Below are 12708 nucleotides of genomic sequence, written 5' to 3'. Positions count from 1 at the left end.
GATGTCTCGGGAACTGAGGGCAGCTCATTCAGCCAGCTCTGGCATCCCCAGATGGCCCTGCCTAGCTCTGTAAAGACAGCCCTCCCGTAAAGTGGGGAACCAGCCACTGGCACGGCCTCTGCTATGTGGAGCTACACTATTGGCATTCGAGAGACTTTTCTCTCCCCTGACAGTGTAAGCGTAGTTACTGGGTATGTCCTAGTTAAGCTTGCGCTATGATTGTCAGGCCAAGGACTCTGGCTAGTCTCTGCTGGGTCTTCATGGATGAGCATAAGAAGTTAAAGCAGACTGAGCAGCTGTCCTGACAATAGAGTTTACTACAATGTCTTCAATTCACCTCCCACATCCACAGCTAACATTATACACCTGGTCACACTATACTATAACATAGTCATATGGAGGTCTATAACATAAAATAAGTGCAGAGGATCACTATATCATCCTTGACTGTGAGCACATGATGGCAGCATCACTTTGGGGTTAAGTTAAAAATGGAATCATTCATCTTCTGAGGAAGAGGACGGAAAAACAGCTCCAGCTCTTCTGACAAACTGTAAAAGGGCAAAGTGACAACTCATGGACTCCTAGTTTACAGGAACCTCCAAGTTCCTTCACTGAGGAAATAACTAGACAAACATACAAAAGATACTTCAAAGCTATTGAAGAAACTGAAGTAGAAATCATATGGAAATTATTATTGCAGACCCAACTTCACGACACAAAAGACAGAAGAAGTGTCTCTCAGACACAAAAACTATGTATTCATTGATGATTAGGAGTAATTAAGTGTGTCATTTAGATTGCTTTATGTGCTTTACTTTTCACAATTGCCTGTATGATTTACACTTGCAACTACTTTAACTAACAGCATAAATCAAATAATTGTGTACAAGGCAAAACATCTGAAGAGCTAGGCATTCATTTCAACTGCAATTTGAATATGAAATTTCTCCTGTTTCACATACAACCGAGGGTTGGCTAAGGGATGCACTGATTTCACACATTTTCTTATAGCCTCCTCTGATAAGTTACCTAAAGACAACATTATCCTCTCTACAAAGACTGAGGAAAAAGGGAAAATTTCTACAGGCCTGTCTCCCTTCTTCCTTCTCCTCAGCTCAGATGCCACCATTTAGAAAACTTTTACAGCTTTGATTCCTTGTCTAGTAAAAGGATCATATCTGAAAACCATCGATTAGCTTTCAAAATACAACCTTAACAGATCACTCCATTTTCAGTAGATGCCTTTACAAGGTCTCATATATATTTTCTATGTCATACTTCATAACAGGTTTTTCATTGAATGGCACCACAGCAGGACTCCATCAGCCTGAGGTGGTATGCCCCAGATTTGTTGTCTGTCTACATGGTCTAAATATGACTTCGATCTCTTCTGAAAAGTCATGCTGCGTGGAAAGACATTCGTAATAGGATTTCCAGCCGCACATATTAGACCCCACATTTTGCCTCTTCCTAAAAATGCCATTTTCTGTTTTAAAACCATGTAGGAAGTAAAAGACAACAAAACACACCTCCAAGGGGAAAGCCAATGGGAACTTTTGCATTCCAGCTATTCAATTGGGTAAAACCCTAGTAATAAATGACAAAGTACTCCTCCTCTGATCCTGTACTGTGCCCTCCTGTTCACATTCCTTGCCAGCTGTCTTACTGGACAACAAGAGATAAAATTGACTAAACTCTGGTCCTCTGAATCACCTTATAGATGGGGAGAACTTGTTACATGCAGTTGTCTTTCAGTGTACAAGAAAAGAACTGGCAAGGAAAGCAGATGTGATGGTACTACTGACATTTGTGTTTCTGCAAATTACAACAGACTGACCCATGTTATCTATTACCTGAGGGTGAGTCTAGCAGTAAAATAAAGATTTCTTTTAGCAGGTCTTATTTTGTTGCTGTTTGCACTAAAGGCAATTCCTGGAAAACAAACAAAAGGAAATGATACCTTTTAAGAAACAATCAAATATGAAATTACTAACTTTGGCAGTGCTCCTTTATGATATACCATAAAATTTGCATTAGGACAATTATCTATTTGTTCCTAATCAAAACAAACTCCCATTGACTTCACTGATTTCTATTTTTTTCTTTAAGAACAAATTAGAATTACTTTAATTTAAAATTTTAATTGCTTTAAAATATTTTTATACTGTGGCAATTTTTGATGGCACAGTATATTTTTTATTTCATTATCTACAGGTGTTTGGTTTTTTTGGGGGGGGCGTTAAGACTTACCAGCTGTGCAAAATTTAGCATGAGACATTATATTAATTTTTCAGAAATGATAAAAAAAAGGAATTGCGATAATTTGGAACAAGAACCTACTTCAGGAATGAAAATATGTTCCATATTCTCAAAATTTTCACAAACTTTGTAACGCAAATTGGATGAATTAGCACAATTTCACATTTGGAAATACAGAGGTTCAGGGGTTTTGGCTGTCTTCTATTTTTGCAGTAATCTTCTAAAATGTAATACTGGAATTCTGAAGTTTCAAGCATGCTGTGCAGTATGGTGAGAAAATATGATACTTTGACCTTTACAGTCTTCTTTCATCTTATTTTCTGGATAGCTATATTTCTTTGCTGTCTGCAGAATCACTACATTAGAGGAAAAAAGTGGTTAAAGTACTGCAAATATAAGAGACTTCTTTATAACGTCTTCAAATGTTCATGGTAAAGTTTTCCACAGAAAATGCTGATGTGTCTCTGTCATTACAGATTTTTTACAGTGGGAAACAAAATCATGAAATAGGAAATTATTTTGGGGATGACTGTAATTTACATGACAAATGTTATTACCAGAACCCATTCTTAGTATAATATGACATTGGAAATCTTGTGGCCTTCAAATGCCGAAATTAATATTGCTTCTCTTGCTGCAATTTCAAACTGTATTTTTTCCTAATAGCAATTTAATATAAATCTTCTATTTATAATCTCCACATGCTATTCTAAGCAATGAGTTGTTACCATCAGCAGAAAATGTTTTATTCACTTAGAGGCACACTCTCCAAATTATTAGATGACAAGTGTTACAAAAGTGCAAAGGTTATAATTGTACTATTGCCATCCCAAAATATTTTTTTTACCTATCACCTTTCATGTCTAAATACAGACATCAAATTAAACACTCTTTTTACTTCTTTCCTGGTATTCACTGTCATGATCTTTACCATTTTCATATTTAGGAAAGGTAGAAAATTAGTTTAAGTAAATAATAATAATAAAAAAGCTGAGTTTCTGTCATTGTCACATGAATCCAGCCACTTGAGATTAAAAACCAAATAACTCTAGTATCATGAGCTGGTACAGAAGAACTAGAGTTCTTTCTTTTTCTGTTTCTTTCCTGTTGGCCTGCACCTATCCTGTGACTAGAATGAGAGTGAGAGAGAAAGAGAAACAGAAGTAAAAAATATTCTAGCTGTGGCTCTGCTTGTATCGCAGTTTAGAAGACAAAAAACATTTGTTCTTGACTGTAGAATTGAAAAGCACTGTTTACCTCATTTTCCAGATATCCCTCATGATATCTTAATTATCCTACTGACAACATTTTTTTTAATCTATACATTGTATATCAGTGATACGCTTAGAGTCAGACTCAGTCTGTCAAAAGGGAATGAGAAATATTATGTATTGTATTAGCATGACTTTTCTGTATTTTAACTTATCACTGGGCAGCAAGCTTCTGAAACAATTACCTTTCCTTAAAATCCCTTTATTCCCCCAGAACTTGAGAATCAGAAATGACTCATGAGAACCAGCAAACTCCCCAAGCAGCGGCTGGTCACATCCAGCTGATCCCCTTGCTCTTTCTGGAGTTCCTGGGAAGAAGACCCCCTCTTTTTCTCCCAATGTAGGCAGGTTCTCTCACTTATGCTCAAACTCGCATTTCAGTAATAATCTTAACCTTATGCCATAGGTCACTGTGTCATAAACATGTACAAGGAAAAGGTAATTTTCCCTGCAGCCATATTGCACTTAGCTACCTTACTGCAGAAATAAACCATGGAGCTAGAGTTAGCTGACACAATCATGAAATACCAATCTAAATTAAAGGGACAGCTGTTGAATAGGGGCTGGCATAGACATCTTGCTTCTATTTGCAGCTCTCCTTCTTACCATCTGTGTAAATCTTTTTTGTGCCCTGAGCTCCTGGTCAGAAGCAGGTTCTATAAATGTGGCAAGAGGACATGAGAATTCAGAGGAACATCATCAAATGGACTGACTGAACGAATACCACCATCTCCTGCTCAACCCTGGGATAGAAGAAATCCTGTTCATGAGGAAGAGAAAACACTCTGAAGACTCTGCTAGTTCTTTCATGTCACTAACAGTCCAGTGTGATAGAGCACCTATGTATCACCTCTACATGTTGGGTCATCATACACCCTGCGCACACTTTACCATAACACCAAAGGGTTACTTTATCACAGACCAATTCAGGGACTCCAATTCTTCTTTCAGGCTCCTGGTCTTTTCCTATTCAATCTAAACTATAATGTTCACTCTACCAAAAAATAGATGAAATTCTCACAGCCTATCTCAGCACAACAATGCTGACACCAGTGTATCACATGTGTTTCACCCATAGCATCACCTCTTCATCCACAGGAGAATCAAGTTCAATTCCCACTTGTCCGTAAACTAACACTAGCGTATCACATACCATCTTCCCCCATGCCTTTCCAAGCTGCATAAGGTTCAAGTAGAGCTATCACCATGGCACAAGCCTGGAGCTGCAGAACACTCTGGGTGACATAAGAACTGCTGAATTCCTTGGCAAAAGCTCACAGACTGAATTCAAAGTGCTAATTGAGAGTTTTGGACAATACGCCTGTTTCCACCAAAATATTCCAGAATGTGATAATGCAGTCTATCCTATAACCCTGGTGAAAGAGACAACACCATGGGTGAAATGCTCATCCCACTATTTCAGAGTTCTAGTGGTTAATAATTTTATTGAAAGAAAAAAACATAAAAACAGCAAGCTATGAAAAAGTGAGGTAAAATTAAATTAAATGGAAACTGTAACAGTAATCCACAGACTTTACCTTTTTTATTCATAAATATGATGACAATTTTATCCTAAAATATTCTGTGAATTATTGTGAAAAATGCTCTAGATGACACTTCCAAGTACTTCACTGCTGGCTTCAGCCTTTCAAGATAAAAAATGCAATTAAGGTCTCTGGCATTGCAGACTTAAGTCAAAACCATGTGGGTAGTATATGGATATTATTGTGAGTAGTAGGCAGCAAAGAGAAGGAATAAATCAGTATAGATTACAAAATCTCTTAAGAGGACATAGCAACATTTAAAGGCCAAATCTTTCAGAGCATCTTTTACTCTAATTAATTTTCTTCACTGACAATCCTTGCCATTTATTCAGATGCTGGGGGTAATGAGGTCTGGATGTTTGAGAGAATTATTGTACTTTCTTTTAATCTTGATTCAATTCCTGGATGAAGTTCACCAACAAGCATCAAATTAATATTTCTCTCCTGCTTCTCTATAAGTATTGGTCTGTAAGAAAATACAATTCGGTGTTTTGCAATTCATAGAAAGGAGATAAAAGAAACAGAAGCAAAGATAATCCAAAAAAAAAGGGGGAAGTAGATTCTGACGTTCAGATTTGATGACCTAATATTTGGATGAATTCACTTCACTCAAAATTTTAGCTGGTGTGTGCATAACTTGTTAGAAAGGTTTTCATTCTTTTTGGATTTACAGACCCCTGGAACATTTACAGTGGAAATTAGACTCTTGAGTAACGAATTTAAGCCTATTGACAATAGTCTTTTTCTTAGTTACCTTGGCAGATCCCTTAGAGGAAGTTCACAGACCTCCAGAGGACAAGTGGAAAACTGTGGCCACAACACAGATATGATGATATTTATGTCATAACTAGATATACAAGGGAGAGAAGATAGCAGCAAGGTGCTGCCTAATTTGCAAAATTACATTAATCTGTGCAGTCTGTCATACACATCCTGAGATAAGATGGTACATAGCAGTGGGCAGATAACGTGGTATTCTATGTACTGCTATTCTCTCTTCTAGATAGTTTATACTATGCTGCTTACACTACCCTTTGCCAAGGAGAAGCCACTAGCATGGACAAGGACAACTCTAGGCAGCAAAGATATTTGTCTACAAAAAGAGATGGGCACTAGTACTAACAATGTGAAACAGGTGGATTCTCAACAGTTGGACAGGAATAATGAATTTGGGATGAATACTGTCTGTTTATTTTAAATGCTCCAGTTGCCAGTTGAAGCTGACACGATGGCAGGCATCAAGCAGTGGCAGGCCTTATCCCAGAGCATTACCAGGTTGGGAGACAGGGACAAGCCCCCACTGGACATCGTCCTGAGCAATCTGCTCTGACCACACAGCTGCTTCTGCTTGGACCAGGAGGTTGAACTAGGGACCTCCCACGGCCACTCCCAACCTTAAATATGCTATGACCCTATGACGAGAGGATCGAGAGGACACAGTGAGACAGTATGTCTCATTTTCACAGCCTCCTACTGGGAGCAGTGCATTGAAAAAAAAATACAAAAAAAAGCGAGAATATTAGTCAAATATGCTAGAGCTACAGAAGAAGAATAGCTATAGCTCTTCACAACTGAGCTCTCCACAGTCTAGTCTGCAGATATTAAAAAAACAAAGTGCAAACACCTGCAAAAGGCAGGCAGAAAGCACTACAGTTCATAAAACACCAGCTTTAAAGTACCACTAATTTACACCTTTTAAATATTTCCCCTCTCCCCAAAGTAAACTCAGAGACAGCACTCTCTGCAAACACCATTTCCTCTGGTTCAATATCTTTTCCCTCTGATAAAGAAATCGTCAGTGAAATGGATTAAATATAATGCAGGGTATAAAGAGTTATACTCTAGCCATGGGCTGCTTCAGCTGCTCTCAGCAGGTCTTACAACATCACTGGTGTTGCCATCCTGCACTCAGCCCTTGCCCATATTTGAACCCAACTGCCAAATGCAAACACCAGCAATGCTATTGGCATGTTAAGTAAAATGGTAATGTTCAGCAGAGGAACAGGAAGGAAGTGTTTCTCCTTCTCTAATTACAGGTGGAGATGGAAGCGCATTTGCTAATTCTGTATGGAGAAGCACAGGCAGGAAAAAGCCCATCTGGCTAGTTGCAGCCAGCATCCACCACTATTTAGAAGGAAAACGTTGTGTGGTAAAATACTGATTTAGTCAGAAATTCCTTATTACTAAATTCTGAATTTGGAAAACAGGAAACAAATAATATTTTCAAAACTGTACATTCACCTTTCCCTCTGGTGTGTTTAGTCCTTCAACCCCGCCCTGTAGCCAATGCAGTGAACATCCCAAGTAGTCGCAATTTGCATTCTTTTAATGAGAGAACCTCAGTCATCCTTATCTCTTTCCAATTAAGGAACCTATAGCTTCACTGAGGAGTTACATATACAATATGCTATTGAGCATACACAGGCACATATACAATCGATTGATACAGCTTAACTTTAAGAAAGTAATTCTAAAGTGAAAACAGAACAATACTTTTCTGACATCTTCAAGATGGCTATTATGCTGCAAATTCTTCATTTGCATTTATCAAGTTTCATGACAAGCCTGCAGACTTATTCTTAAAATGCACCCTTAAAGCTGCACAGTAAAACTAAAGTAATCCATGCTTCTCTGCATGAACAGGGAATTTCAGTTTGTAATTCCCATTAGTATTAAAGCAGTTCCACATACAAATCCCACTGAATCCAGACAAGACGAAACCCTAATATTTCATTTCTCCTTGAATTACGAAAATACTTCCAAGGCACCTTATTTGCATACTAAAATATCAAAGAACAACATTCTTGATTTCTTAATAGTAACACAGTAATTAAAAATAATTTCATAAATGGCCTTACTACACTTATGTCAACAAAGATGATAATCTGGGGAGAAAACCTTTTACAGCAATGCCATTTGTCATATATACTAAAAGTCTGAAGTTTTCCAAGTCCTGCAGTAAAAAAATATGCATTGCTAACAAAGTACTTCTCACTGTCTGAAACAAGTATTTAAACAATAATTTCTTAATCTAATGTTCAAACACTGGATGTTTTAAAAGGCAAAAATAAAAAGCCATAAAACTATGCAGCTATGAAGACAAGCACAGTCTTGATAGGCAGACCAAAAAAAAAAAAAAAAATGCTGCTAGGAATTTGCTCTGCATTGAATCAATACATTTAGCATAGCTCCTAATTTCGGTCCTTAAGGGGGTAGCTTGCATGATTCAAGGCTAAAAGTTTATTTTTTATTTAAGTCATTCCCACCAAATAGCTATATGTTCCATTAAGGAGCGATGTTAAAGGTTTGATCTATAATAGATGATGAGATGTGCTCTTAAATACAGAACTATTCACATTTGTATTACTCTTGTAAAGTACCAGCGTCATGCCCAAGGTTGTCCTTATATGAATCTTTAATATAATATTACGAATGACATGTTTCTTCTTTTTGAATGCTGTTTTCTTTAGTGAATAATTAAAAACCAAAAGTTTATAAAGCTAATCACTACAAACTTCAGAATCAGAGCATTAGCACACAATGAAGTTACCTCTGAACAGAGAAAAAAAAAAACACCATTATACTCTGCCTGCATATTCACATGCAAAGTAACAACTCCCCTTCCTGACTACCACATTGACATCATGCAGCATCTGCCCTCTACTTTTTGCATATTCATTGAAAAGACACACCTCAGAAAATAAAAAGACAGTCTTATAATCGAAATAACCATTTTGCTTTTTACTTACAGCATTTGATAAAATGGTAATGAGACATTCTTTCATCTCAAGCTGTAGTCTTGCTACAGGTTTCAGCATTCTCTTCTGCTACAACTGTTATGCCCAGGAAATGCATTATTTAGAGTCCTTCCTCAGGTATCCAGTATACCTCAGAATACATTATTTAATGTAGTTTCTGTTACACGATCTTGCAGAGGCTTCCCAGTCATCCTCACCCAGCTGCTGGAGTTATGATAAACCTCTGTGCGTCTTGAACCACGACTACTGCACGTGCTATTGTAGCACAATTGATTGACACTGCTCCTAATCCCACATCCCCAGGAATAGAAAGATTTAATTGGTGTGCACTTGCAGCCACATTCTTCCAGCACTGAGGTGTGCTGCTGCACTGCGGCTCTCACAGTCCTTCCAGTTAATGGCTTTTCAATAGCTTTCAAATGGCAGCAAACTAAGCCTGATAAGTGGACTCTAATGAAACAGCAGAACACGGGATCTTAATTTTTATTTGTGCATGTTGTTTGTGTGCCAAGTGCGACCAGATTCCTAGCTGGTACTAAAACAGGATTATTTTTAGTTGCCACCAGTTGTTGCGTGAATAGGAAATTGATACAGGTTGCCAAAAATAACCACCTTTTAGCATCACAGATCATTTTGTCAGTTTGTTGTAAGGTAAAAATCAGGATAGAGCTCACAGCCATCATCAGACTCTCCTGGTTTATGCATGGGCTCATTTTAATTGAGCTAAGAAACATGTTTGTGTGTACATTCCTTAAAATGTTCTTGTTTTGTCATTTCTTTGCAGCATATGGCATCTTTTTTATGGAAGAAATATTTATGTCAGAAGAAAGGAACTGCATCCTCTGCAGGGTATATAACATGAGTGTGTGTGTGTGTGTGTGTGTGTGTGTTATCTAATGATATCTTAACCACTAATTGCAAGAAAAAAATGCCTAATAAGATGAATCACATTTAAATACGAAATAAACTCCACTGAGAACAAGTCCATACAATTTTTCAGCAGACCTCGGAATAACAAACCAACGTACTGATGCATTACCCTGTTTCTGTTTAAGGACACACAAAAGGCAGACCTGCACTGTATTTTAAACACTCAGGCTGCACCATCCTCTAAACACAATTCCTGCATTACCTTTCCAAGAACAGTCACCTAGGAATGTGGTTACTACTTCTTTGAGAAACCTACAGCAGAACTATAGTAAAATATTTTAAAACTCAAGTAGCAATTAAAAAAAAAAGTGCTCAGAGAAGACTTACTTTTGCTTACCATGTGTGATGTACCACAACCATTGTCTCACCGAGTGAGAGCTGTTGTCAAGCAGAACTGATAGGCTAGCCATATTTAAATCTTATATTAGTCTGAAAGGTTCTTACCTACTATTTTTTACACATATCATTTTTAACAGCTATGAAGTGTTAAAGGGACTACAAAGGGAAAAAGGTCTAATTGATTAGTAAGGATTATTAATTCAGATTCTACTAACTATTTGGCAAAGTTTGCACAGAAGAAGAAAGATACATATTCACAGGCTTTGAATGATCCATTAGCAAAAACTTTAGGTGAAATCTCTCGACTTCTAACTAATGGCCACACATTTCAAATCTTGTTTTAGATAAAATATGTGCAGCAATAGTTTTGGAGGACTTAATTAGTATTCTTTATTTTTTTTCCTGAAAACATGATTCTTCAAAAGAAAGAAAACCAGAATACAGAAATAACCAGCGGAAATAGCAATAAATTATGTAAAACACAATACAGTAATTATATTACTATGGAAACTTTTTACTGTAAAGCTCAGCAGTCCAAAGTAATTAAATTTATCCAGACTTTCTTTCACACCTGTATAACACTAGCCCAGTTTGGGCCATATGGTTTATAAAATAAACATATACAGTGTTTTAAGTGACAATGTTAGTCATAGTTCATAAGCAAGTGTCAAGTAATCTAACAAAAAGCCTTTTGAGCAATACTTATTGGTGGATATACTCCTTCCATGTTCATCTCTGGCGGTACTCTCAAGCAGACAGACTGCCTTGTCTAAGATCATGCTTCCACCAATGCACATTGGCTAAAAGCAGGAGGATTCTGGGTAAACACTGGCAAACAAGAGCATCAGACGAAAGACTTTTTCCTGAAGACAGAGATAAAAGGAAGAAGAAACATTTCTGATTTTGGCTTGAACCAAATATGGCAAAAACAGTATTTGGATCTGACTAACTTCAGAGTCTAACATACATGTTATCTATTGCATTGCCATACCAGAGATTTAGTTTGGTGCAACTTGCAGCATTTATGTGATAGGTTAGACTGCATACTCCACCCTGCAAGGAACAACAGAGAAGAATACTCTCTTTAAGAGCATATCAAGATACAGGACAGACACCTGAGCATTTCTAACACTGGACTTCATATTTACATCAGACTAACTGGGAGCAGACTCTTGCCTTCTGTACCTCCACAGCCGAGACAACTCCAATTTCTTCTCTCCTAGCATGCAAGGAGCATCCGTGCATGAGGCCATGTAACCAGGGAAGCACAAAGGGCCATTTTGATAAGAGAGGGGCTGCAATATTATGCCATAGCATAATACTGCAGGTTGCACCTTTCAGCTGGATCTTTGGACTGTGCGATTCCATTGGGTGGCATACACCCACCTGTAGCTCTCGCCCTGTGGCCTCTCCCCATCCTCTTGATTCTATGTGCCAAAAGCATGTGGTCGGCTGCTCAAGTATGAAAGACAGCCTGCAGGTGAATGAAAGAGAGGCACCAACTGTATTTCAGTCTCAAGATGTAACACTTGGCAGACAGCTGCCTCAAAAGGCCTTTCATTTTAGAATACCATGTGTGGGGTTTTTTTAGAATGTTTAGTTTTATTACTTGGGTAATTACCATTAGTGGGCTTTGCAAAAGAAGCAAAAGTTTAAATAAAAGAAGACTGCGTTATATATTGCTGGCAACAGAGAAGTTCTGACACAAATTGAAAGGCAGCACAAAAGGAGGAGGAAAAAGATCCCAAAGGAATGATAGAATGGAGCACTGGGCATAGCAAAGGAAATGAAATGGAAAATGCAAAGAAACCACAACAAGGGATATACACTACTGCAGAGACAGGATGGACCTTGAGAAGTAGCAGATGAACTTGAGACCAAGGAAGCCAGAATAGGAATATTTAAAGAGGAAGAAATCTGATCCAGCTGATGGAAAGAAACATGCTTTCCACGGCAGCCTTTTGCTAGAAGGTAGAGAAAGAACAGACAGAGAAGAAACTGCAGTAGTCATCGTGGTGGATGTCCATGCCATAAACAAAGATTTCAGATGTGAAAAAAAACAGGAAGATTTAGGATTCTGAAATGCATTCAAAAGGAGGAGTATTTTGTTGTCAGTGATTTTACAATGCAAATTGTATAATTTGTTTTTTCACCACAAGAAGATGGATATTATGTTAGATACTTTCTCTTGACTGCAAAGTCAAGCAATGACAAAGGAATTGTGAAGACAAGGAAAAACAAGACCTAAATGACATTTAAAATGTGAACCATGTAAGCTATCTAAGAATATCTGGACAAGCTCTAAGTGCACTGTGAAAGTGCCTTCTCTGAATGTTAGGGAACACAGGCTCATTTCTAATCACAGCCCTGCTGGTTTCAGTAGGACTGCTCCAGTGCTTAAGTCTACAGAGGCACAAGTGTACTGGGATTGGGGGCAAAGACCAAACTGATATCAAATCTGGTGTTTAAAAATCTAGTGGTTAAAACCATGAGTATTAATGTATTTGACTTTGTCCAGCTTCACAAAAACAGTGATAAAAGAGAATCAAGGCCAGAAAACAACATATGTCTAGCCCTTCTGGAAAAATCCCTTGCCACCTCTCC

The 12708-nt window shown here is 37.8% G+C and overlaps 1 protein-coding gene across 1 annotated transcript in view; it reads right to left on the bottom strand.

Annotated features, from left to right (window-relative positions):
* Positions 1-9090, bottom strand: part of MYO16 (myosin XVI) — a 312759-nt gene extending 303669 nt beyond the window's left edge. Inside the window, exon 1 of the mRNA XM_026073032.1 lies at positions 8827-9090. Coding sequence (XP_025928817.1) covers positions 8827-8854 — 28 coding nt within the window. The 5' untranslated portion in view covers positions 8855-9090. The remainder of the gene's footprint in view (positions 1-8826) is intronic.
* Between the last annotated feature and the right edge of the window lie 3618 nt (positions 9091-12708).

Source organism: Apteryx rowi, unplaced genomic scaffold (assembly GCF_003343035.1).
Source record: "Apteryx rowi isolate R43461 unplaced genomic scaffold, aptRow1 scaffold_359, whole genome shotgun sequence".
Taxonomy (NCBI): domain Eukaryota; kingdom Metazoa; phylum Chordata; class Aves; order Apterygiformes; family Apterygidae; genus Apteryx; species Apteryx rowi.
The sequence above is the reverse complement of the archived record's forward strand: the minus strand, read 5'-3'. Positions and strand labels throughout refer to the sequence as shown.